This window comes from Emydura macquarii, unplaced genomic scaffold (genome assembly GCF_026122565.2).
Source record: "Emydura macquarii macquarii isolate MOO-44397 ecotype Brisbane River unplaced genomic scaffold, CSIRO-AGI_Emac_v2 contig_968, whole genome shotgun sequence".
NCBI classification, from domain to species: Eukaryota; Metazoa; Chordata; order Testudines; family Chelidae; genus Emydura; species Emydura macquarii.
The window spans coordinates 12899927-12925324 of record NW_027131105.1 but is presented as its reverse complement, the minus strand read 5'-3'; the positions used below and the strand labels follow the sequence as shown (position 1 = coordinate 12925324).

The following is a 25398-nucleotide window of genomic DNA, read 5'->3' as shown; positions in this document are numbered from 1 at the left end:
ACGTGTTCAGAGATCCACTGAAGCCAAGGGCTCCCACTGAAGCCCATGCACCTATGACCATTGATGGCAGCTGAGGATCTGGTTATATAAAATATGATGAGCTTGGTCCCTTTCCATGTGAGATAAGATCTGTCACATGACACCTATTTACCAATCGGCTGCCAGGAGCCTGGGTTTGGCTCACAGCTGACAAGTTGAGGGTAAATACAGAATTTTGTCCCTACCAGATGTTCCTATGTTTTATGTATGGAACAAATTGACCATATCCCAAGCTCCTTATTCAGGCAAATGCCCACAAGAGTAAAACTGAGTGAGAGGCGCGGGGTTAGGCCCTTAAGAATATCTGTGGTCAGCAGTATATTTTGCCCACATGGTTACTGGGAATCCCCCCCCCCACACACACACCTCCTCTTGTCTGAAACTGTTCTGTAACGGGAAATGTAGGATCAGCCCTGGGAGAGATAAGGCCCCCCCCTTCCCGCCACCCCGCTCCCACCTGCCTTAGCCGGGCTGTACTTACGATGAACATTGATAACGGCCCTGACTGCTCAGCCACCTCCACCCCAAAGACGTACTTCAGCTGGGAGACCAGCACCTGGACGGCAGCAGCTGTGGTGTAGCCACGCACCAACGGGTCGGAGAGGTAAGTGACCACAAATCCAAACTGCAGCATCCCCAGGGCTATCTGGAAAGAGATCCAACAGGGAGAGCAATAGTCAGCAGCCAACGTCCTCTCGTCTGGGGATGGGAGGGGCAAAGCTAAAGATGGGGGTCGCCGTGGTGGGGGCAGAGCTACAAGGCTGCCACCTCTTTCAGTTTTCTGCTTTCGCCCGTAACAAGAGCCCTGGGCTGGGGTGCCCGGCGCCACCCTTGATTGCCCTGCAAATTCACCGCAACACAACCTGGAGACTGGATGTGTCTGTGCTGGGAGTGCCAGCCCAGGGGGCAACTGAGCCAAACGCCTGTGATTTGTGCCCAGGGCAGTCTATGCAACAGGGTGCACAGAGGGGGAGGGAGGCGCAGTGACATCTCTAGCTCTTGACCAGGTGGCTGTTCGGGCAGTACCCTTTGGAAAGGATGGGGGATAACACAGAAGTCTGTTGTGCTGAGCAGAACCTGGGACCCCCTGCTCCCAGGCAGGTGGGACTGAATGCACAGCAGAAGGCTGGAGAGCAGGGATCTCACTTCACACAGCATGCTGACTGCCCTAGCTACATGCGAAGCAGGGGTCAGTCTCAGGGAGGGACAGTGTCCCTAGTTCTGCTCTGGGGGGCTGCTCACCAAACATCACCAGGGGCCTGCAGTGAGCCCAGCCTCTGGGCTGGTGCCAGGATGGACCCAGCTGGGTGGCATCTCCCCCAAGACCAGCTCGAGGTCTCCGAGGGTAAGTGCAGCTTGTGCCTTTCCAGCAGGGCCCAGCCACTGGGGGATGTGATGTGAGCAGCAGGGCTGGTCTTGGTGCTGAGTTGTGAAGAAGGAATGCTGCCTGACCACGCTGTTCACCTGCCCCGGCGTGAAATGGGAGCAGCTGAGGCCCAAAAGAGGAAGACGGAGCGGGGAGCATGATCCCAGGCACACAGGGGAAAGAGCTGCCACAGCCCCCAGATTCAATGAGTGTTTCAGGGAGACCAGGTCTGGATGGGGGCTTGGATGGCATGGCCCTTTCAGCCTTAGATCTGTCAGTGTCCCAGGGTGTGCTACCATCTCCACCCCTCGGACGCTGGCTCTGCCCATCCACCAGCCTTTCGAAACAAGCCAGCCAGGATCCCGGCCCCACCCGGAGCACCCTGCTCACCTGAAAGACGCCCACCAGGATGGTGAGTGTAGCCACCAGTTCCACCCTGGCGCTGTCTCTCCTCGCCTCGTTGAGGACTGTCTCATTCGTGCCATTGACTGAATCCATGAAGTTGCTGTTGGGCATCAGTGATCCCGTCACGCTGCCGATCATGACGGAGATGACGGCAAAGGGGCCTGCGTGAAGAGACACAGGGTGAGGGCATGGGAGCCGCCAACTCAAACTTGTTCCCTGGCAGATCATGCGTGGCTGTGATCTGCCCACCCGGTAAACTCTTGGGAGCGGGGTCAGACCCAGGGTGTCTCAGCTTATCACCAGTGGAGTGTAAGGTCGGAGGCCTTGTTCTCAGGCTAAGCAGTAGCAGCCATATTAGGAGAGGCAGCAGCCATAAGCTAAGTAGCAGGTAGTCACATCCTCACATTCCTGAAACTACTTCAAAACAATGTAATATCAGGCTGTTAAGAAGGTGCTACTGTCTTAACAGTATCTACCAGCACTAGATAAGAAACAGATATTAAAACGCTTAAAGAAAACTTTGTTTGATAGCATTCTGTCCGGAAAGGAATCACTTATCAACGGTTGTGGTTGTAAAATCTACACTTCTTATTGTTTTGCCTTTATGGCACCCAATTCTCTACTGTTTATCTGAAAGATTTCTGTCTGGTTCTTTAATCCTTTCTGTCTGTTGCATTACTAATTGTGCACCATTTAAATCAGTTAAGGTGGTGGGATCTGATTGGTTAAAGAACGGTTTCGTAATGGGCTAGGATTGGTGTTTTGTAGTACCTTAGTTTAAATGGTTGGTTAAGGTACAGCTAAGCAGGACCCAAGTTTTAACGATATAAACTAAGCTCCAAAAGGAAGTGCTTTGGAACCTAACTCCAGGACGCAGCCCAAGAAGATCAGAGCTGCCAGACCTCAACACCCTGCCAACCATGCTGTGCAGACGCTGGAGTCCCCAGATGATCTAATCCTGACTGGCCACCAGGAGAAGTTTGTCTCTCTGGCTGGGAGTGGTGAGCATTGTGTGCTTAGCGTGTGGATTCTGTTTTGGTAGTTGTTAACAAATAGAGGATAAGGAGATTACTGTGTAAGGCTCCTTCACTGGTAAAAGATCCTGCAAACTCACAGAGAATTATGCCCGGAGCCCTACGGGTTGGGAAAGGGTGGGGGTGCCTTAACCGGGTTATGGCTTGAGCCCTATGGATGGGGGTAAAGGTGGGGTGCCCTAGCGTGTGCGTAACAGGAGGGGCTCCCTCCCGCAGCCAGCACAGCCACCCGGCTGTTCACTCATCTGTATGTGGCTCCTGGGGTCACTCTGAGCGCACGGCTAGGGACGTGCAACAATCACGCACAGGGGGCGCATGGCTGCTGGCACAGCAAGTGCTGAGCGCTTTGTTTGTGGGCAGAGAGGGCTGCGAGCGCGCGCCTCAAGTCTTGTGTGCAGGGAGACTCTGGCCACTTCAACGGCAGTGGTGAGTGCACGGGCCCAAGTCTGAGCTGTGCGTGTAGGCTGGCGGGGAGGATCCTGCTTTTCAAGTTCTGGCAGCTTCTCTTTCCTTGGCGATGGAGGAGTGCAAGGATCTCTCAGCTCCCGGCCCGGGCCCTCCCAGCTCACCCAAAGGGCCCCACAGTTCCCGTCCCAGGCGCCCCCAGCTCGCCCCCAGCCTGGCACCCACGCTTGCCCCAGACCTCCCACCTGGGCACCCCAGCTCACCACAGGCCCCCGGCTCCTGGCTTACCTACTGAGATGTGCCTAGATGTTCCAAACAGGCAGTACAAGAAGACAGGATAGAAGGATGAATAGAGACCATTAACGGGAGGCAACCCTGCCAGGAGTGCATAGGCCAAACCTAGACACAGCAATGCAGGCAGGAGCGTTACTACAGGCTCCCCTTCCCAGGATATTCACCTGCCACAGCCCCATGCCCTTCCCCCCCATCCTGTGCACACCCCACCCCTCCATGCCATCCCACCCTTCCCTCCACCCCATACACACCCCACCCCACCCCCTGCCCTTCCCCACAAACGCCAACACCAGATCCACCCCACCCTACACACATGCGCACACGCACTCATAGCTCTCTGCCCGCCCATACACAGCCACCCCTAAATGTATACCCAACACCCCCCCAATGCCCACAGCACATACAGCAGGGCTACAGCCTTTTGCCCAGTGCTTAATTTGTAATGAAAGAGGTGCCGGGGCTCAAGCAATTTTTTCACATTTGTAACTGGTGCAGTAAGCCCAGAGGTGCCGGGGCTATGAACTTCCAAGCCAAGAGTTGCCAGGGCTCAGCCCTGGCACAGATTAAACCCTGCTTTTGCCCACAGGTGACAGGCATGGGGTCCGGCTGGCAGTACCGCAGAGCGATCACACCCAGAGGAATGTGTTTGCAGGCAGTCCCACGGCAGAGATGGGGGCTGCGGTGCTTACCCTGTGGGAGGTGCATGATACCCACACTGAACCCCGAGGCGATATCACCGAGGAGCCAGTCCTTGACTGGGTACCGGGGCAGCCAGCTCAGGATCGGCAGGAACTGGAACAGCAGGGACTTCGCAGCAGCACATGAACACCTGGAGGGGGTAGGGAAGGCACGGCTGAGAAGGCTCTAGGCTGCACTGGAGCCCTATGGAGTCAGGAGGGCTAGAGCAAGAGGATCTGTACCGTGGCAGAGTCCTCCCCTGCCCAGGCTGGGAGCTGGGATCTAGCCCCTCTGTAAATGCATGGAGTGCTCTATGATAGCAGCTAAAGTCCACCCCAGACGCCTCCTCTGCGGGGCCCCTGGACTCCCCCACCACCCCCTGAGGGGCCCCTTCTGTAGGGACTGGAGAACCAAACTGCAGCTTTGGAAGCACCTTGCCAAGTCTGCGTGCAATGGTGGCAAAGGCCCAGGCAGGACCTGGCCCAGGGTTTCACTGGCCTTCCTGCCCCTTCGGCCCTGGGGCTGTCCAGGGGCCCAGCATGCGCTGGGGGGATGTCTGGCACACAGCACTCTCCACCTAGCTGGCACTCAGGGAATATCAGCTCTGGCAGCACCAGAGGGCAAAGGCCAAAGGGCAAGCACGGGATGGGTGCATCCCAGCCCCAGGGACTAGTGTCTTTACACCCCTTCCCCCGGTCTGGCTCCAGCTTTGGGGCCGGGTGCTGGGGAGACCCAAACACAGTGCTCTGTCCTGGGGACAAGAGCCATTTTGTCCCTAGGCCCCTGTATATGGAAGGGGCAGGAGACAACGGGAGTCCACCCAGGCAAAGGCAACACACCTTGCCAGGGTCATAAAACCCCTCTCAGCAAGCCGCAGAGCAGCCCCTCGGTAACACGCCCATGCTTGTGCCACTTCCCCTGCTCCAGCCCTACGCCTCACACCAGCGACTGGGGAACTGTGTGAAGTGGCACCTACCGTACGTCCCGGACCCTGCTGCAGAGAGAGGGCTGCGGAGCCCGTATTCTCGGTGCGATCTCCTCTAACTCAGCCTCGCTCAAGACCTCGCTGTCCGCCTGAGGCGCCCCGGGGCGGCGCCGCAGCTCGCTCTGCTCCATCGCCACAGCACCAAGCCCCCCCGCACTCCTGTCCGACCTTCAGGCTGAGACGAGAAGGGGAGACGGGCTGAGTGCTGGCGACGCTACCACCCCACTGTGGATGCCCATCCCTGCCCTCGCTCCACTGCCACTGCTTGGAGGCCAGGGCAGCCCTGCGTGCTGGAGAGTCCCTCAGGCACAGCATCCAGGCCACTGGTGCCCCTCGGGGAGCTGTCTCCCCTCAGGATGAGGAATTGGGGGAGGTGAGCCTGTTCCTGTCTCCACCGCTCCTTCGCCAGCTGAGGCCAGAGTCTAAAGCTGCTGCTGGATTCAGCGGGTTGGTGTGAGCTGGCACACACGAATACTTAGACTCTGACCCCAGGTGCCAAGGACAGGCCCGGTCTTTGGGAACTTCCAGAAGTTTCGAGAAAAAGGATTCTTGGGGGCAGGAGAGAGCCAGGGCTCAGTGGGGGGTGCAGGGAGCCCAGCAGTGCTATGGGGCCACACAGCATGGAGCCTGCTGTCTGGGGAGGACACTGGCAGGCAGATTCACGCTAGGGGCACTGGGGCAGGGTATTCAGGAGCAGAACAACTCCCTACGGGCAGCCCTAGGCCACTAGCAGTGCAGATGGGCCTCCTCTGCTGTGACTCCCCTGCACCTTTTAATCAGGGGGCACAAGGGACCAGGATTGGGGTGGGGAGAGCTCCCTGCCTCTCTGCCTCTCCCATCCCTGCACCAGATTCCGGGCCCAGATCTCACCCCCCAGAACACTCCAACCCAGGCTCTTGGCCATGTGGCTCCACGTCAAATCAGGGTTGCCAACCATCCATAAATTTACGGACAGTCAGTAAAAAAAGTGTACAAAGTTAACAATCCACAAATCTGTAAATAAATGAAAATGTCCATGAAACTGGGTAGAAATAAAACATATTGTATTTTGACACTGATTGTCGTCATTCAGAATCAGGTCTTGTATCGTAAAACTACACTCATCATGACTTTATCCATTTCCTGCTTTCTGTAATTGCACACGCCCAAAGAACCCAACCGATCAATTAACGGCAGCTAAAACAGTTGCGTAATTCCGAATGCCTGTGTACAGAATATCGCAAGTGAGTACACACTTGTGTGACATTGGTGTATTGTTTGTGGTGTTTTTAATGATGTCAGTAAAAAGCTTAGTGTGTCAGTAAAAAAAATCAATCAATCAATCAATCAACTTCAGATCTTCATGTCAGTAAAAACGAAAATGCAAGATTGCCTATCCTGGCGTCACTGCAGGGCTCTGGGCTGGAATCAGTGCTTTTCCCAGCCCAGGCAGCTAGCTCCCTCGGTCCCATCCTGCAGGGAAGTCACAGCCCTAAGCTTGTTCTCTCACATATGGCTGTTTTTTAAATGATTCTGCTGTCCCAGGTCCTGGCGGCGAAGGAGGAGCAGCAGCCGGGCTGAGAGTGAGTGCGAGGGGGCTGTCCTTGGGGCAAACCCAGAGTGATTCTGGGCTGCATCCTTGCTGCAGTGTGGGCCTTACTCTCACTGCCCCCCTTTTCAGCCAGGGGCTGGAGGCACATGGCCAGTGCACTCCGTATGCCAGCTATTCTGGGCTGGAGGATGGGCCGTTGGGGATCACTGCATCCCGTGTGCAAGTTCAAACTGCCCAAGGGCTGCTCTGTTTAGTCTATGCCGGGGCCAAACAATGATTGCTGAGTGGCCAGGAACAGGCTCCCTGTCCAGCTCCCTGCAGCCAGCCCAGCTTCATGGGACAGCCCCGTGCCAGGCCCACATTGCAGACTTTGCCCTTTTCACATGAGGGGTTTTTGCTCTCAGTAAGAGTAACTGACGTTTTAGGCTAAACAGGCATCCATTGGCGGGTTACCCATCCCATCCCCTCCCCTCCCCCAGACACACGTGTACAGCTGTGTACCCAGATCCTCCCCCACCCTCCCCTCCGACATCTGTACCACTAGGTACCCAGACCCTACACCCCCACCCCTCAGACAGACGTATACAGCTGTGCACCAATACCACCAGCCCCACTTCCCTCGGGTACATGCATATACAGCTGTGAACCAATACCCTCCACCCTCGCCCCCCAGCCGCACCTGTGCCTTCTTACCTATACCCACTGCCCGCACCCACAAACCACAAACACACACAGCTGTGTACCTGTACCCTCCACACACATACACGAGCGCGCACACACCCCGCCCCCCTCCAGACACGTACACATATACAAGCGTGCACGCGCACACCCCCGCCCTCTTCAAGTCCACGCATGTACCGATCTATGAGCACGCATGCGCACAGCCGCACACCCTGTCCCCTCCAGCCAGGGCAGGATTAGGAAGGGTTTCGATTGCCAGGTCTGAATGAGTTCAGTGCTGGCGAAAGGGGCCAGAGCGGCAACCCTGCTCAGCCTGGACCCTCCATTTCCGCAGGCAGAGCCCAGCTTCCCTCCCCGCGCTGGAAAGGTAATGGCAGGGAGAGGCGCATCCGGCCATTGGCAGCTCTGTTGCCACCGCTAAGCCCTGGCTGCGGGGCAGTGGGAGGTGCTGTTGCTCAGGCAGCAGCCTGCTCTGCTCCTAAGAGTGACAGCCTGGCTCTGGGCCTGGGCCCAGCCTGAGCCTCCGTCTCACCCGGGCCCGGACCTCGGCTAGGTGGGAGCCGCTCACTCAAGGCCCCGGAGGAACGCAGCAGAGACCACTTGGCTGTGAGCGGCAAGTCCTTGCCAAGTTCCTCGCCTTGCTCTGAGCCCCCTGCGACACCCTGCACAGCAGCAAAGCAGTCAGCCCTGTGCCCCAGGCCTGGCCCCTCTTCAGGGTCCAGCGCTACGGCCACCAAGGAGAGCCCAGCCTGCGCAGCTCCCCACGGGCCTCTCACACCGGGGCTTGCAGGGCTCACACTACAGTGCTAACATAGCAGAGCTCTGAAACCTGGCGGGAGTGGGGGGGTGGAGGGGGGGGGGTTGCGGGGTGGCCATCCTGCTATTTTTAGCGCAGTAGCGCAAGCCCAGGGTGACCATCTGTACTTTATTTTAAGGGCCTTCCCTGTGTTGCAAGCACAGCCAGGGGGGCTGCTTCTGGCAGCCCTATCACCATAGGTGCTGGAACTAGGGGTGCTGGCTTGAAGCGGTTTCCATCATATGCAGGGTTTACAGTTTGGCTCACTGGCCTTGCACAGAATAGCTGGGCATGATGTGCTGTGGCTGCCCTACACTGGAGACATGGAGGAGAGCAGTGTAGCTGGCTAGGACCTTCCCCATGGGGCCCCCTTCTTACAGCAATCGGGCCCCTTGCTTTCACACCAGCATCCCGCAGCAGGACCCGGCCCTACCTGCTCACAATGATGGGGCTGATGAGGGAAGTCGGGCTCACGCCCTCACAGCCAGGCGAGCATAGCTCAGGAACAGCCTAACCCCTTGGGCCTGGGGGTGGCTGGGCAGAGCCAGCTCTCCACACTTAGGGTCTGAGGCAACGCTGCAAAAAAACCCCCACATCAGCAAGACTCAGAGGCCGGGTCTACAGATTGGGGCTCCTGGGCCCTCTGGAGGGTGAGCCCCCTTTGGTGGACAGAAATAAGGGGAAACCACATGGGAAATCAGGGAAAAAGGTTTATTTTAAGGGAGGTTCTAGGGAAACCCCATTTCCCTCAGCACAGCATGTGTTTTTCTCCCATTCTCTTACATTCTGACCGGCCTCACGTATACAGAGCCATTCTCACAAGCTTCAGTGTAATGTTTAAAATGATGCAGGGACATCCCTTAAAATAAAGGATGGCTGGTCACCCCGGGCCTGGGCTACTGCGCTAAAAAATAGCGGCGCAGCCATCCCCGCTCGAGCTCCGAGAGCCCCCCCGGCTGGGTTTCAGAGTCCGGACACCACCCCGAGCGGGAATGGCTATGCTGCTATTTTATGCTGGAATCTCCAGCCTAGGACCCTTGCTCCAGCGGGCTCGGGGACAGGCTGCTCAGTGCCATGCCAAAGGTCACCATTACCTGGGTTGTTCCGACAGAAGCCAGGGGCCGAGGTGGGACACATCACAACAGCCGTATGTTGACTCCCAGGCTCCTCCACACACAAACCCACTCTCTGTACCTAGTGCTTCCGTACCCCATGGAGATGGGGGCATAACCCCCCTACTGCTAATGGGGGGTCTCACCCCATGGTTTGGGGAAGAGCCCCCGGGATGGTTAAATTAGGTGCACTCAGCTCAGATCCTTTGGGAACACGGTGAAGTTGATGCCAGGCTGATACTGGTGCTATGCTGAGATGGCTGGAGCAATTCCCCTGCTGGGTGAGGGGGTCCCTCTGCCCCCTTGCTAGCTGCAGCTCTCCCCCTCTCCAGGAGGAGACTCTCTCGGACAGGCACCCCGCGATCGCTGGTGCTTACCTGGCGTGGGGTGCAAGCCGCTGTGCCCGGCAGCCCTCCAGTGCAGTGTACACTCTCCTCCCCACTATTAATACTTGACTGTGATCTTTGAGACACCACTCCCCCTCCCACCTTCTTTCACCTGCCAAGAGGGTGTCACAGCCTCATGTGTCAATAGGTTTAAAGGGGCAAACCCTGAAAGCGCAGTTGCCAGGTTTCCTTGCTGGGGGCCCCTGGGTGGGCAAGCAGGCCAGCGCAGAGGCCTGCAGGTCATCTACAGAGGGACGTCTCCCTGAAATCCCTTCCTGCACTACACACCCTCCCACCCCTCTGACATGGCCCCACAGCACAGTAGCCTCCGCAGGGCTGGGTGGGAATCCTTGAAGCCTACCCATGTGGTGCTTCTCTCAGCCACAGGGCGGGGCCACTGAGCACTGGTAAGCACCCAGGATAGGGTGACCAGACATCCGGATTTTATCCGTAGAGCCCTGCAAATCTGCGGATACCTGCTTTGTATCCGCGGGTCATGTCTGCGGATTGGATGCGGATACAAATTTTGTATCCGTACTGGACTCTAATTATCCGGACTGTCCCAATGTTAGAGGCTTTGTCTCATCTACCCAACTACCCGTCCCCCTCTTCCCCAAAGAAAAAGTTTTTCACACTTGCTATCTGGTCACCCCATACCAGGCTGGCTGGGCAGGCGAGGCCTCATGGTGAAATGTTCATGCTGGCCTATCCCTCTCTTCTGTCCCTGCCCGTGGGTGACCCTGCGGCTGGCCCTCTGCCCCTTCCAGAGCCCCTGGCTGAGAATCCTTCCTCAGGGGTGTGGAGGGGGCACTTTTCATCCACACTGGGAGGAGCAGAGGCTGTTGGCAGCCCCAGGAGCCGCTTGCAGAGGGCACCCTCAGGGACAGCTTGTATGTTCCCTACCCCAGGTGCAAGTATCCTCGGTCTAGGGCTGCTCCCCAGGCAGAGCCATGGGAACCTTGCTGCCAGGGGATGGGAGCCTGGGGCAGCGGGAGCCTGGAGCATTGTCAGATCAAGTTGGGGAGTGTGTTGGAGTCTAGGGTCTCTCACCAGGTGATCCCTGCCACCAGCCCCCTCCCATCCCTCAAGCAGCCATATCCCAACCATACCAGGCTTTGTAAGTCACAGCCAATGCCCCTAACCAGAGGGGACTCTGCTCCTCTTCGTACCAGCAACAGTTTGCCCCTCCGGCCCCCCGACCTTGCGGGCTTTGGCCCTGCTACCAGTTCATCTGCATGCCCCTGACTCCCCTCCACTCATGTCCCCAGCTGCCAGCTCCACTCCCGTCACACCGCCAAGCTGCTCTGCTTCCCCCTGGCTGCAGATCCTTCCTGAACCTGGAGCCATGACCCTCCCTCTGCTCCTTCAAACCCTGCCCAGGACCCACTCCTCACAGGCAGCCCTACCTTCACCTGGGCACTGCCCCCAAATGCATCAACAAGACTCTCCTCTCAGGCTCTTTCACTGCCAGACCCCTTGATCTCCCAGAAGCCCCTCGTGTCTCATTCAGAGCGCCAGCTCCTCAGTGCCACAGACCTCTCTGGCTCAGCAGGAATAACATTGAGTGGCCCTATAACACTCTTGCCTGCAGCCTCAGTGCTTCCACAGACCACTGAGTTCCTAGGAGGGCAGTGCCCACTGGCAAAGGTGGGTGCTTACCAGTGTTCTGCCAGGACAGCTGAACCCCGTGGCCTATGCTATGGTGCACTCACTGAGTACATGAGCTCAGAACAAGGAGTTCCCTTATCTTGTTCCAAAGTTCTCTGTGGACTCCCTGAGTTCAACTCAACCCTTCATGCCTCCCAACTCCCTGGGGTGGGAAGGAGTTGGATAAGGTTTCTGTCTCAGAAAGCACTCTAGCATTGCTGAGTCATAGCGGGCCCTCCACCTGCGTGACTCACCCAGCATTAGTAGAATGCTTTTTGAGCTCCCATTAAGGCACTGGGGCACTCACAGACACAGCTCCCCAAACAGTCCCTGCCCCTACACACGACAGGATGCAGCAAGTGAATGGGCATGGGGCGCTGAATGAAATGACACCAGTACCCATGGAGGGGGCTCAGAGCTGCCTGGTCTCAGCAGGAACCATCGTCATGTGAAGTGGCCTCTGATCAGAAAACCCAGCGCAACCAGTTCCCATGGTGCAGATACTTGCATGATAATCATGCAAGTTTCTCCCTCTCACCATTTTCTGCTAGAGAGAGCAGCATGGCCCTGTAACCACCCAAGCTAGGGTGCGTTCTAGATCCTGAAGCATCTCAGGCCAAAAAACTCACCGATCCAGAGCCTGTGTCCTTTCAAGAGGCCTCTCCTGGTCAAGGAGCCTCGCCAGCACTCCTTGCGCCTTCTCTGGTGGCAGAGCACCTGCTGGAGACCATCTTCTTCTGCTACAAGAGATGCTTGCAGTCACAACACCCCATCTCTCTCCCGGCACTATCAGAAATGCCACACTACACGGGGTAGCTCTGCCTCTGTTTGACCTAGATGTGTAGCTGCTGAATGGCAATGGGTCTTGTCTTTGTGCTTCAGCTCATTTCTCTAAATAACAGGCACCTCCTTGCTCACTCTCCACTGACAGCTCTCCCCAGCCAGCACAAACTTCTACCAAACCGTCCAGGGCTTAAATTCTCCCCAAGCACTTCCCGGAGCCCTGGGACTCCAGCCCCACCGGGTGGCACTGGGGCTTCCGCAGGTTTGAAAATATTTACTAGAGCTCTGCTCCAGATGGTGCAGGCTAAATTTAAAGCCTGGGAACATCTATTATCTGGAACCCAGGGCTACCTAGAGCTTCTTCTCCAGCCTCTGGTCCCCCTTAGAGCAGCATTTCAGAAACTTTTCTTTCAAGCATCAGCCACAGGATCAAGTTGGTGCATTTCCTGAGCTGGCTGTCAACGATACCCCAGTGCCTCCCTTAACACCAGGAGCATAGGCGTGCGCAGCACATTTCATCAGGGTGTGCACCCAAGGAATTTGTATTAGGGTGTGCATCCAGGGATTTTTCATTTTCATCTTTATCAGGGGTGTCAAACTCTATTCCACCGGCAGGCCACATTTGAATTTCCCGCCAGCGGAATTCTCTCCCTAGTCTCCGCCGCAAAAATCTCACGGCTCCTTGTTTTTCGGCAGCTGCTCTACCCTCCAGCATCAGCTGGAAACACAGAAAGATGGCGACATGGGACACATCAAAAAGGTACGCAGGCCAGATTAAAAAAAGGTTCACGGGCAGAATCCGGACCACGGCCCCTATGTTTGACACTCCTGCATCAGGGTGTGCCAGGAGCCTACAATTACCACCCACAGCATCTGTGACCATCATCGTGGTGTTTAGGGAGAGCCACGTGAATGCTTCTAGCAGCTATCCAAGAACACTTGGTCAAATTAAGCCAGCGAGCTGATCTCTCTGCCCTTCAGTCACTCTCAGGGAACAAGAGTTGATTTCCCAGGATGCTCACAGGAGGTGGAAGTCCCACAGATGCTCATGCAGAGTGCACTGAGAAAGCAGCAGGCACACACAGGGTGTGTTTCAATACTTGCTTGGGGGCAGGGGGGAGACTAGGAGACAGGCAGACCTTTCTTTGTGCAGCACCCGCTACAATGGGGCCCACTCTCTACATGGGTTTTGTGCATCCCAGCATTTAGTGCTAACTTGTACTAGTGTGTTTGTGAGTGCTCCCTGTCCCACCGGGCACACCAGTGCACTCGCAGCGACAGGCCCGCCATGGTCTGCCGGGAAGATGGAGCTGAAACACATTGGCACACAACACCCTCTAGGGATTCTGCTGGGGAGCAAGGTGTATAGCCCAGGTGTATTAGTGGCTGGTCCATGGGGTGGGGCTGCTGGGGCAGCGTGTTCCAGCATCCCACACACTGCTGAGTCTACCCCGCACTGTATAGGGCCCTCTCAAACACTAGTGTCCCCAAGGCCACTCAACCCCTTGTCCTCCAGAGGCCCCAGCAGCTCTCACCAACTCAGCCTGGGTGACATCTGCACACTGCTACAGGCTTGCCCTCCACCAGCGACAGGGGCAGCCCCTGCTGCTAGGCCAGGTTGAGTAGGGCCCTGGGGCAGGTGGTCTCTGGCAGCACCTCCCTCTCCCTCTGAAGGGTTCCCGCTGGCTGTCTGGACACACTGGGATGGCCCCCAGGCCGTGTTGTTGCAGCTACCCCACTGGGAAGCATGGCCCATTCCTTCCCTTATCTGGGACCCTGTGCACCGGGCTACGTACCAAGCCCCATAAAGCTATAAAACAGCTGCTGCAGGTAGCAGCTCAAAGCTCTTTACAGCCTTTTTATAGCCCCTCCCTGTCTCACCTTCCTCCTTCAGTCTCGGTCTCATTCCTGACCCTCCCTCCCCCTGGCTCAGCTCCTCCCTCCTCACTATCCCCTTCCCTGTCTTCTACCAGTGAGTTTCCAGCCAGCTGGGCTCCCACCTTCCTCCCCTCAGGTGGCTTAAGGTTACCCAGGGCCTGGATCCACTGCAAGGAGGAGTTTCCCTGAACATTGTGCCCCTCACTTATGCCTGGCCTGGCCCCCAAGTCTTCCTCCCTGCAGCCCTCCAACTCCCCTTCCCTGAGAGCTCTTCCTCCCTGCCCCCTCTGCCACATGGAGACTGGGGCCTTCTCCTGCCAGCCCCCAGGGTAGTGACTAGGTTTCTCATGCCTCGATCTTGGCCCCAGAGGAGGAGGAACACGCATCTCCCCCTGCTTCAGTCTTTGTCCCCCACCTCCCAGGCGGCGCGCCACGCTCAGAATCCAGGAGCGGGCGTCTTGAGCCCGCAACCAGCCCCTGCAGCCAGGGCCTAAGACTGACCTGCAGTAGAAAAGTCACCTGTTAATGCAGCCCAGTGGGTGACAGCGTCAGGGGCAGCAGGAGGCTCCCCTGGGAGCAGCCTGCTCAGAGAGACGTTCCTGGTTTTTCCACAGACCAGGTTTTCAGGTGAAGGGAAGCGAAGGGCTGCACTGGGGCAGGCTGCAGGCCAGGACTGAGGCACATCAGCGTGCGTGTGGGGGGCTGCTCAGGACTGGACTGGCAGGGGGCTGCAGTGGCAGAGCTGTGAGTAGAGGCCCAGCAGTGAAACAACAGGGGGCTGCAGCTCATGGTGCAGGTACATTAGTAGAGCTGTGTGTAGGGGCCTGGGAGCCAGTCCAGCAATTCCCTCTTGCCCCCTTGCTGCCGAGGGCCCTCCTCCTGCTGTTAGCATCCCACCTCTCTTTTGGGCCCCTACAGACTCCAAGCCAAGCCAAGCTCCCCTGTCTCACGCATCCCCCTCCTCAGGGGCAGCTTATTACTAACACCTAGTGCAACGCATCCACCCAGGAGTCCCACAGCATAGCCCAGCACTGCCTCCCACCAGTCTCCCATCACTGACGGGCCTGGAAGTAGGCCCAACCCAGCCCTGCCCTGCCCCCAGGCAGCCTCTAGCACCAGCTCACCAGCATGGAAACCCCTTTCTTCTCCTCTCTTACTCCCATCTTCAGCCTTGGCTCAGCAGGCCACGTGCCGTGTCGTGCCCTCTCTGCCCTCAGCTCAGGACTGTCACAGCAAACCCTTCTGCTCATCTTCAGCCTTCCCCACAAAACCTACCTGTCTGGCTCTCGCCCCCTGATCCTTTAGAGGCCCAGCAGCTGCTGCCCAGCCTTTATTTGCCTAACTGGGAGCACCTGCCCTGGCACAGGGGTGCTGGGCCTGCTTCGTTTAAAGGGGCCTGCCGCCCTTGCCAGGGCCTGGTGGTGGAATAACCAGGGCAGGCCTGAACTGTATCTGGAGGCCTTGGGGGAGGGGAGTTCAGAACCGGGATAACTCGGAAAGCGCGTCTATTAGAAATGATTGACATTGACCCATGGGCCTTGTTCTCCTCCCCACTACACAGATTGTACCTGGGGCATCTCTGCTGGCTGCAGCGGGGTTACCTCCGAGGCAGCGTGCAGAGGAGACTCAAACCCCAGCTAGCCAAACCTGGGCTAGGTGAGAGGCCCTTATTTCGGTAATAAAGAAGAGGCGGGTGTCTAGTCCAGTAGTGGTCTACAGTGACCTTTGCGCTCGATTTCACGGCTTTCTCCGGGCCTCACTCTTACGCCTGTCTCTTGGAGAACAGGATCTTGTTGCAGGAGAGGGAGGGGCTGTTGGACAGAGCTCAGCCATGATCTCGAGCTTGTAAAAACGTATCGATCTCCTGCTATCAGTGGACTGTGGTTTAGCAACCACGCTACTCCCCTCACGCGGAGCTAATGCCCTGCCTCTTGAGAAGCTGCCGCTTTAATGAGCCGATCATGTTTGTACCTGCTCAGGGTGAAAGGTAACGTCCCTACAAAAGTGTTCAACTGCTGAGGCTCCCTCAGGCTGGCTGCTGCTGGAGTCACTCACAGCAGGCCACCCTATGAGTGTGAAATGCTGCCAGCTCCCAGGAGCAATTTACAGCCCTTGGCTCTGGGGGACACCATGACATAAAGAGCCAGGTGGGGCAACTGGCTCACAAATACACACCGAGCCACCCTGCGCTGCACAACCTCTCACCCCAGAGCAAGCCCTTGCAGTTTCAGGGGGCTCTGTATTGCAGGCCAGGCTAGAGAGGCCTGGGCAGAGCTGTGTGGAGGGCCCAGGACTGGAGTATCGAGGGCTGCAGGTGAGGAGCTTGGGGCAGTGGCCAAGCTGGATGGGGGGCGAGGGAAGCATAGCAGGGCTGAGCTGTTCTTTCACTGTAGGATGGCAGCGCTGGCATCAAATAGCTCCCCCCTGGATGTGTGCGGCTGGTCGTTACAAGGAGCCTGCACTTGCTGTGGGGATAAAAGCCTGTCCTCCCACATCTCATGCACCCACCCAGCCCGGGTGCCCCGTGAAAGGTGGAATCACCTCCCAGCTTGCTGGGGACACATCCTGCCTGCAGGATCCCTGCTCAGCCAATGACAGTTCTGATGACTTAAGGCTTCCAGGCTGGGATTCATGGACTTGGCACAAGGGAGCTGGATGGGGGAGATCTGGGGAGTGCCTGCCCTGCTCCTGCAGTTGAATTCATGTTACTGTGTGTGGAAAGTCTGTGGAGCGCTTTGGGCTCCTGTGATCTAGATGGCAAAACTAACAGAATGAACTGAACTCTGAAGCAGAGAGAGACACGGGAGGGAGCCTGGGACTGTTTTATAGAAGTTTATTTTCAAATCTGGGGCATTCATGGTACAATTTTACATGGCCGGGGACGGAGCCCCGGGGCCTCTCCGCTCCCTGCCAATGAACCAGGCGAAGGAGAGGAGGAGCACCAGAAGATGCTCTCCACAGCCCAGGCCACAGCTTTACAATCCGCAGAATCATTAGCTAAGCAGAGCTTCCAAAGACGGAGGGCGCCTCCCCTCCCCAGAACATTCTGAGCCACAAGGCAGCAGGTGGCAGTCGCACAGAAAAGGCCAAGAAGGCCTGGCAGAAGGCTAACATCATTGCTGCTCTCTCTTTTTTGGCACATGTCACTAGCTAACCATTTGGCAGTTGTGTGAATCCCTGTAATCTACAAAGAGTTAGAGGGAGGCACCTGTGGGCATGAGCAGAGGGCCTAGGATCCTGCCCTTCGCCCCGAAGTCACAGGCTGGCTAGTGGCAGACAGGGATGAAGACGGGGCTACGTTCACTTAGCAGTGCAGCCATTGTGGAAAGCTCTGCGTGGGTGTTTCCTGGTGAGCTTTGAGCGTTTGGAGGTTGCTGATATAGCCCTCCACCAGTGTTCACCTGGCTGGCAGGCTGGAGAGCAGCACCGTTCTAAGGGGTAACGGCTATGGTCTCAGAACCACCCTGCCCTGTCCGTATCAGCTAGATCCAGCTCACAGCAATATTGGCACCTGCCTCTCCTGAACACGGGGTTGCGATTTTCCACAGCCACCCCTCACTGAACTAAGCCCCCTTGATCGTAAACAAACCATCCCGCCGGAAAAACAATGCCACAGAAAATCGTGTTCTGTTCAAAACCCAATTCAAAACCAACCCAACCAGCTTTTTGGTGATAATAAACAGCACAGATACCCATCGAATCACAACAGGATGGAAGGTACAAAACAGCATTTGAAGGAAGATGCAGTTGTAGAAATCAGTGTAACAAACAGAGCTCTACGTCCTGGTTATATACAGCCTGAAAAAACAGTGTAAACAAGATCATTCCTGAAAGGAACATGGCGCTGAGAAGGCGCCACAGGATGACCAGCACAAATGGGGGGCGTCTGCATCCCCCAGCATTGTCAGAACCTGCATTTTCGAGACAGAAGGGTTTTCTTTTTTTGCACTGGTACCGTGGCCTGTGCTTTCTGCTTCACTGCCGATGCTAGAGATTCATTTCTGTAACAAAGTTGGTGTGTGTAACCCTCTCACCTGCCCGCCCACCCACCCGTCGCTGGGAAGGCTGCAGCATGCAATGCTAGTCTCCGTGGCTAATGGTGGAGAGTGAATGCGTGAGCAAGACAACATGGGCAGATGCGGGGAGTTTCCTCCACTCCTAAAGCGCCTCGCTCACGTCACACCCAGGCCACGAGACTGCTCTGATCAATCGTTTCCAAGGCAAAGGCTCCCCTCCTCATGCACATGCTTTGCTCAGGCCCCAGGCTCGAAGGTCACAAAGCCCTTTGCACCAGCTGCCAACTGAGGAGTGTATTTGAGAAAACGGTTTTTAATCACCATTAGCATTTCCAAGGCTCCTGCTGGTGGTAGCATGGTCAGCGCCAGCAGAGCCAGGGCTCAGAGGATGCAAACCAGCTTCCATCCTGTTTGCACAATCACTGGAAAAACTTTCCTTGTGTAAACATTACATAATTTGTGTCAACATTATGCTACAGTGTTCTATGGTAATAAGGCAGTAAATTGGGTGTCATTACTCCGTAAGGGGATGATAAACAGAGCAAGAGACACGAGGCCACCGAGAGCTGCAGTCTGGAGAGATGCAGCTAGCACCCCATGCTCACTTCAGTAAACACATTGCTTTTGACAATCAAAATGGACTGCACTGGTGGTAGAGAGAAGCTGGCAGCCCCCCTGCCTAAGGGTAGACACAGGCACGGACTCTTGCACCCCTCCTGGCAGCGGAAGGTAACGCCTGTGCCTCCAGGGGAATACAGCAGCAATACACCAGTTAAAGAGGGCTGGGGGTTTTGGCAAGGTTTCTTTCACTTCCATGTTCATGTTGGATTCAATAAGCACAAATCCAGCATATAAAGTGGCAGGGATCATGAGGGACTTTTTGGGCTAATCCAAGTCTCCAGCCCCTTTGGTGTGGGAGGAATGATAAGCAGTCAGAGTGGCTTATATTTCAAACCACAGCGGGTTGAAAACGTCTGCCCTCTCCCTCTTGAAATTCAGGCCATTGTGAGCCGTATGCCTTTGCAGCTCGAAGGACAACTGCAGAAGCTGCCAGGGGGCGTTGGGACAGGTATGCGTGTGCGCCCCTGGGTGGACATGCACGTGGAGCCTGCTACAGCTTCACTACGCCCCTAGTCCTGGAATCGGTGCCAGCCAGATGTGCAGCCTGCAGTACAGGCCAATGGAGACGCTGGCTTATGAGGGCGGGGACCAGAGTGTAAAATGGAGCGAGGAGGCTGCTCCTCTATTGGAACGATGCTGCCCTGAGCCATGCTCCCTGGTTGGCTGCGCCCATCTCAGCGCTCTTCACCTGGGGTCCACTTGGTGCTAACTTGGGACTCGGGGAATCGCCCACTTGTGGAGATAGCACAGGTGAAACTGCAGAGCACCCTGATCTAGCTCCAAGGGAGAGTGGTGTCTGTCCTCTCTCCTGAGCTAGTCTGCGACTCTCAGGCTCCTGGTGACATGCAGTTGGAGGGGGGGTGGTTTTCTCCAGTCAATACTGGGGAAAAAGAGGGCACTGCACCTATTGTGAAGTGCAAATCAGTGTTCTCCTTCTTCCTCCCTGCTGAGAGGAGCCTGCTGCAGGGACAGGCCTTTGGAGGCGCCCAGCATGCAGTCTCCTTTGGGAGGCTGGTTTCACTCAGCAGGAGCTCTCCCAGCTGAGCTTTGCCTTCCTGCTTTCTAAGGGTAGGCTTTCAGCAGGCTTTCCCACCTCGTCCGTTTCGAGCCCGGGGCGTGTGACACAACACAGCCCAAACACAAACCTGGACTTTGTGGACTCGATCAGCCCAAAACCTCAGTGCAGTTGGGCACAATGGCAGCTCTGCCCAGGACTCAGACAGTAGGGGACTTCTCCTGAGGGCTGACGTGCATTGATGAGCTACAGCAGGACATGGGGGTGCTGGACAAGAATATCTAGAGTGCTGGGCTGAGGTGCCCCAGCACAGAGTGGGACAGCCCTGGGAGCAGCATGACAGGAGCGAGGGGCGCTGACAGGGCTGGGGAGGTGCCAAGGCCGGAAGAGCAGGCAATACTGCAGGGCAGGATGGAGATGCACTGGCAGACCTGTGTGTGGAGTGCTTTCCCAGAGCGGCCCCTTCTGCCCCATACGTCTGCAAGCATGATCACTGTCACTTTCGTGGGAATTTGAGCCAGGCATGGGATGGGAGGGGACAGACACACAGCACAAAGGAAAGCCTGGAGGAAGCCGCTCATTGGGATCTGCTTCCACACACACTGCCCCACTGTGGAAAGGCCAGCAGCCTCTCTAGTCACTGCATGGAGTTGCTGTCAAGACAAACACTGTCAGCATCACAGCAACGGGAACAGAACAGTCCGTAAAAATAACCATAGAAATTCTCTTCTCTCTGATTACAAAGATACAAAATGTATAAAACCCTCCCCTGCCTCCGCTCCTGTGGCCACCCCCACCCCGCTCTCTCTCTCTCTCTCTCTCTCTCTCTCTCTCTCTCTCTCTCACACACACACACACACACACATACACACACACACAGTGTAGAAATGGTTTAGAAAGGAAGATTTCGATCGGTTTGCTTTTGATATGTAATCAGTGGCACCAGCCTGGGTTTGCTCATGGTGTAGTACTCATCCCCGCCTCCGGGAGCGCCCTGTCAAGTAGACATTTGGTCAGTGCAGCGCCATTCTGGTGCAGAGGTACCTGAGACCCCTTTCTCCCAGAGATGGTTTGCCTGCCTCTCACCCCACGAGTTCTCCAGCACCAATGGGTGGGGAGGGCAGGGTGGATTTGGGCCTCTGACCACCATCATCAGTTCTTTCCTTGTAGGCGCCTGGCACCCAGGGACTCCAAACCTCTGCTGAAAGTGTCTGGCCAGGCGATCATCCCTGCTTCTTCCTTTGCTCTTGCAGCAGCTCTGATCCCTCAGGAATGACCTTCGCTTCTCGTTATTCTTCTCGGGGAAAAGGAAACAAAATTAACAAATGTAGCCTCCTGCGCCTTACTCCCAAAGCCAAAGTGACACTCCCTGGGATCTCCCTGCATGGCCAGGGCCTGGGAAAGCATCATGCACACCTCTTGGTGCAATAAATAGCACTAAGGACGAGGGGAGGGTTTGACTGTGGCTCCCAGAACAAATGACCAGGCTAGGCACATATAAAAAACAGAATGCAGATCTTTTCCCTTGGCCATGCCCAGTCACCCAAGGGCCTGTGGTATATCTGTACCCTGCCATGCAGCCTAAAAAACATAGCTCAGAGCCACTTCCCCTCCATCCGTACATGGGAGCGGTACTGCAGGTGTGCCAGGATGGATGCTGAACCCCAGCACCTTCAGGTGCCAGAGGAGCATGGGGTGTCCTGGGGGACAGCTGCCCTTTAGAGATGTTAGCACTTCCATCCATTGTACTAGTAAGTACTTTTAGGACCTAGTTTGATCCGAAAGGGGTGATCCTGTTTCACCAGGAGGCTTTGTGCTTTCAGATCCCATACTCCAGGTGGCAATGCTCAGTTACCAAACAAACCAGGGGCGAAAGAGCAACCAAGTGGTTAGAAGATACAAACTATCCTCTGGCTAAGTCATAGCATGGACTGGACTGACCCAAAAGCTGCCCTGGAGAAGGGGAAACACTTACTCTGAATCTGGTGACAGCTCAGAGATGCTGTGGGATGTAGCAGAGCGAGGTGTTGATGGGCACTGCACAGAAGGTGTTGAGGAAGTCTGCACAGCAGAAGGAGTTGCTGTGGTCTGTGGGCCAGAGGGAGTACTGGAGGATTGCACAGAGGACAGGACAGAAGAATTAAAAGAAGCAAGGATGGAAGAAAGGATATCTAATTGCTCAGTGGAAGGATGTCGGCTAGGGATTGCTTCCAGATTTTCCCTGGAAGGCTGTCTCCTAGACAGAGGTTCTAGATTTTCTCGAGAAGGAAGCCTTCTAGAAGGAGGTTCTAGATTTTCTCTGGATGGCTGTCTTCTAGAAAGAAACTCTAGATTTTCCCATGAGGGATGCCTACTAGGCACTGTATCCAGATGCTCTCTGGAATTTGATCTTCTGGATAAAATGTCCAACTGCTCTCTTGAAGTCTGTCTAGCTAATGCTAGCTGGTCCCTTGAAGGCTGTCTTCCTGAAAGCAGATCCAATTGTTCTCGAGAAATGTCTCGACTTGGTAAAGTGTCCATTCGATCTCTAGATACTTGCCTATTAGGCAAAGTGTTTAGCCACTCTCTAGAGACCTCTCTTACTGGCCCACAGTCTAGTAGTTCTCTTGACCCAAATCGACTGGGTAAAGTATCTAGATGGTCTCTAGAACCTTGTCTCCTGGGTAGAGTGTTCCCATGATCTTTCTGATCATGCCTGGAAGCTAATGTATCTAAGTCTTCTCTAGACCCATGCCTGCTGGGTATATTTTCCAGATGTTCTCTAGACCCAGGCCTACTAGGGATAGTGTCCAATTGCTCCCTTGACCCAGGCCTGTTGAGAATGGCGTCCAGTTCCTCCCTGGACCCATGCCTGCTGCGTACAGCTTCCAAGCATTCCCCAGCATCGTTCCTGCTCAGCTGTTCTCTGGACATCTGCCTTCTCATCAGCATGTCAAGTTGCTCCCGGGAAGAGTACCGGCTAGCTGGCTGAGAGAGGCTGCCTGCACCAGAGTAGATTCTGCCATAAGAGGCAGCAGGAACAGCTCTGTGACCCAGGGTGGATGTTTTGTACCAGGAAAGCTCATTGGTCATTCTCCCAACAGACGGTAAGCCTTGCAGAGCTGGAGGGTACTGGAGGCGATTCTTCAAAATCCCTGCACAAGCAGAAATAAAGCAGAAAGTGATGAGAATCCGGTGACAGCACAACCCCCCCACCCCCATCTGCAAGAGAGCAAGGACAAAGCACCCGGCCTGGCGGCCCTGCTCCTCCTGGAGATCACCCCCGGATGGAGGAAACTGCTGGTTGTGTTTGCATGTTGCAAAACTTTCAAGGTCACGACAACCTGTGGCCCAGCAGCACCTCACCCCCACAAAGGATGAAGAGAAGCCACTATGGTGAGCAGCTCACTTGTAAGCGTGCAGCACACTTGGCTTAAAACAGCAGAAGGGACATTACCAAGACTACCTCCCATTCTGTCCCTTGGCAACATGTAGGTGAAGTTATAGCTCCAGGTCAGCCAAGGGAAATTTCCTCCTCGTCTCCATTCCTTCCAGGGTCTCTCTCTCTGAGCCTGTCAGGCTCTCCCTTTTCTGGCTACACGGGGACGGGCAGATGGCCAGTCCAGCACTGGTCTGCATGTCTCCTGCCTGCAGCCTGTTGTTTCCCAGTGCAGTTAGTTATGGCCGTGGCCCACAAAGAAGGCAGCTATTCTCCAGCTGTCAGTTGACTGCAAAGCCCACTGTTACATTCCCCCTTTTCTCTGTGAACTCTCCCAACCACTGGGGCTAGGGCTTGTAGCTGAATAAAAGATTTAAAAGAGGAGAAACTAATGTCTCCATAATAGCGCCTGAGAGCCACCAGTGTCTTACCGTTCCCTGTGGGCACTGAATGCATTGTCCGGGGCAAGGACAGGATGGTTCCAATGTGGCCTGCCAATCTCTCAGCAATAGTCACTGGGATGCCACCTCCCATGACATCTGTGCAGAGAGTGAAGTGGCTCTCCAGCTTCAGATGAAGGGTCCTCACTGCCTGCTCAACACCAAGCCTGCTGAACCTAGCACCGTCAGGGAGATGCTGGGAGTGCTAGGCAGGGGCCGTGGGGAGACTCTAGGGGTGCAGCCAGTGGGACACTGTGCCGGCTGGCAGCAGGGTATGTGCCCATCTGGGGAGCACTGGCTGCTTTAAGTCTAGTTACCTTTCCTCTGGCGCTGGGTCTGAGTGAGGGAGTTCTCATCCCCGCTGGTCAGGGCCAGGTCTGGCTGGTTGTTGTTGGCAGCATCCTTGTTGATGTCAAAGCCCAGCTTCCGCTCAGACCCCCATTTCTGCAGGGAGCAGGGGTGAACCTCGCATTCGCCCAGTGCCGGCCAATAGGACATCAGGTCATTGCCATCCATATCTGGGGAAGAACAATGCAAAATACTGGGGGGAGGAAGCAGAGTTATTCCCAGCTGTGAATCTGCCATGACACTCCCTGGGATAAAGTCCCAAAGGCTCGCAGCCCTTGCGCTTGACCGCCCACAATGTACTGGTGGGGCTTGGTGGAGCAGAACCGCCAGATGGGAGGGATGTGGTGATTTCCTTGCCTCTGCTGGAGTCACCCCATCTCCAGGTGATGCTAACCCAGCCCTGCCAAAGGGGTCTGCTCCCAGGACCCAGCAAGCAGCGTTTTGCCTTTGGAAGGCATTGCAGCCCATCAGACAGCAGCTACAGCAGAAAAACACCCTGTGGGGAGGAGACTTCCAGCTTAGCCCCCCCCCCGTCCCGCTCCCTCCCTCCCTCCCAATCTGCTTAGATCCAGGTGGCCACAGTGGCTCGCAGGCAGGCCCCCCAGCCTGTGGCAGGGCTCTCTCGTGGTACTTGCCTTTGGGAGTGGTGCTGGTGGGGTTGGTGAGGAGCCGCTCGCTATGCGCTGCCCGTTTGAACTGGCGCTGGAACCGGCCCCGGAGGCGCACGTTCTCCTCGCTCTCGGACGACGGGATGGAGAGGCTGCGCTCCTCGTCCAGGGAGAGGTCGCTGTCGGAGTCGGAGTCTTGGTCTGTCAGGGCACATGCAGGGTGGAAGTGGTGGGGCTGGGGGCATGTGGACGGCTTTTGAGCAGGGCAGGGAGGGAAGGAATCTTGGTTTCTGAGTTTTGCCTGTTAAGGTCCCTGGGTTACACCCTCCCTGATGTAGCACTACAAAACACAGGCCCTGGAGACCACTGGACATTGTCCACCGCACAGCCCAGCTCATGGCCCCAGCCTCCTAGGGGGACTGTGCTGTTCTCACCCTGGGAGACTAATCAGCCAGAGGGGGGCACTGCTGAGTGACCCTGGCACTCCTCCTCCCCAAGGCTGAGCGTACGCAGGAGTCAGAGTGACGCTGCTGGGAGTGGCAGGTGCTCTGTGTGCAAAGGTCCTGCAAGAAAAAGACCAGGAAACATCACCTCAAAGGCTGATCGCTAATGTGGGAAACGCCACTTGCTAGGGTAGCCTTTGGGCAGCACTTTGCCTTCTCGGGTTCGCAGACAGGTCCCAGGGGTGCGAGTCTTACCTCCCCCTGCATCACGGTGGAACATGGCCACATCCAGGTCCGTGGGGCCGGTGTGACCGAGCAGGCTGTGATCCAGGGCTGAGCCCTGATGCGCCATCATGTTCTCTCTGAAACGTACACGGCAAAACCAGTCAGACCCCCAATCCCTCACCTCCCTGTCCTCGTCCTGGGCACTGGGGTAATGGAGCGCTCGCCTCTCACCTCCCATACTCAG

At 56.2% G+C, this 25398-nt stretch overlaps 2 protein-coding genes across 3 annotated transcripts in view; both read right to left on the bottom strand.

Annotated features, from left to right (window-relative positions):
- Positions 1–15314, bottom strand: part of SLC26A6 (solute carrier family 26 member 6) — a 30815-nt gene extending 15501 nt beyond the window's left edge. Inside the window, exons 1-7 of one of the 2 annotated variants that reach the window (XM_067544254.1) lie at positions 15145–15156; positions 11989–12096; positions 5198–5381; positions 4233–4372; positions 3538–3648; positions 1796–1971; positions 521–685 (exon numbers count right to left, since the gene is read on the bottom strand). In XM_067544254.1, the coding sequence (XP_067400355.1) occupies positions 521–685; positions 1796–1971; positions 3538–3648; positions 4233–4372; positions 5198–5337 (732 nt within the window). In that variant the 5' untranslated portion in view covers positions 5338–5381; positions 11989–12096; positions 15145–15156. Of the gene's footprint in view, positions 1–520; positions 686–1795; positions 1972–3537; positions 3649–4232; positions 4373–5197; positions 5382–11988; positions 12097–15144; positions 15157–15295 lie in introns of those variants that run through there. The other variant, XM_067544253.1, reaches the window with a different exon arrangement.
- A 5250-nt stretch (positions 15315–20564) lies between these two features.
- Positions 20565–25398, bottom strand: part of CELSR3 (cadherin EGF LAG seven-pass G-type receptor 3) — a 62866-nt gene continuing 58032 nt past the window's right edge. Inside the window, 6 exon segments of the mRNA XM_067544252.1 lie at positions 20565–20966; positions 21648–22406; positions 22446–22806; positions 23848–24048; positions 24514–24687; positions 25185–25291. Of these exon segments, the coding sequence (XP_067400353.1) occupies positions 20939–20966; positions 21648–22406; positions 22446–22806; positions 23848–24048; positions 24514–24687; positions 25185–25291 (1630 nt within the window). The 3' untranslated portion in view covers positions 20565–20938.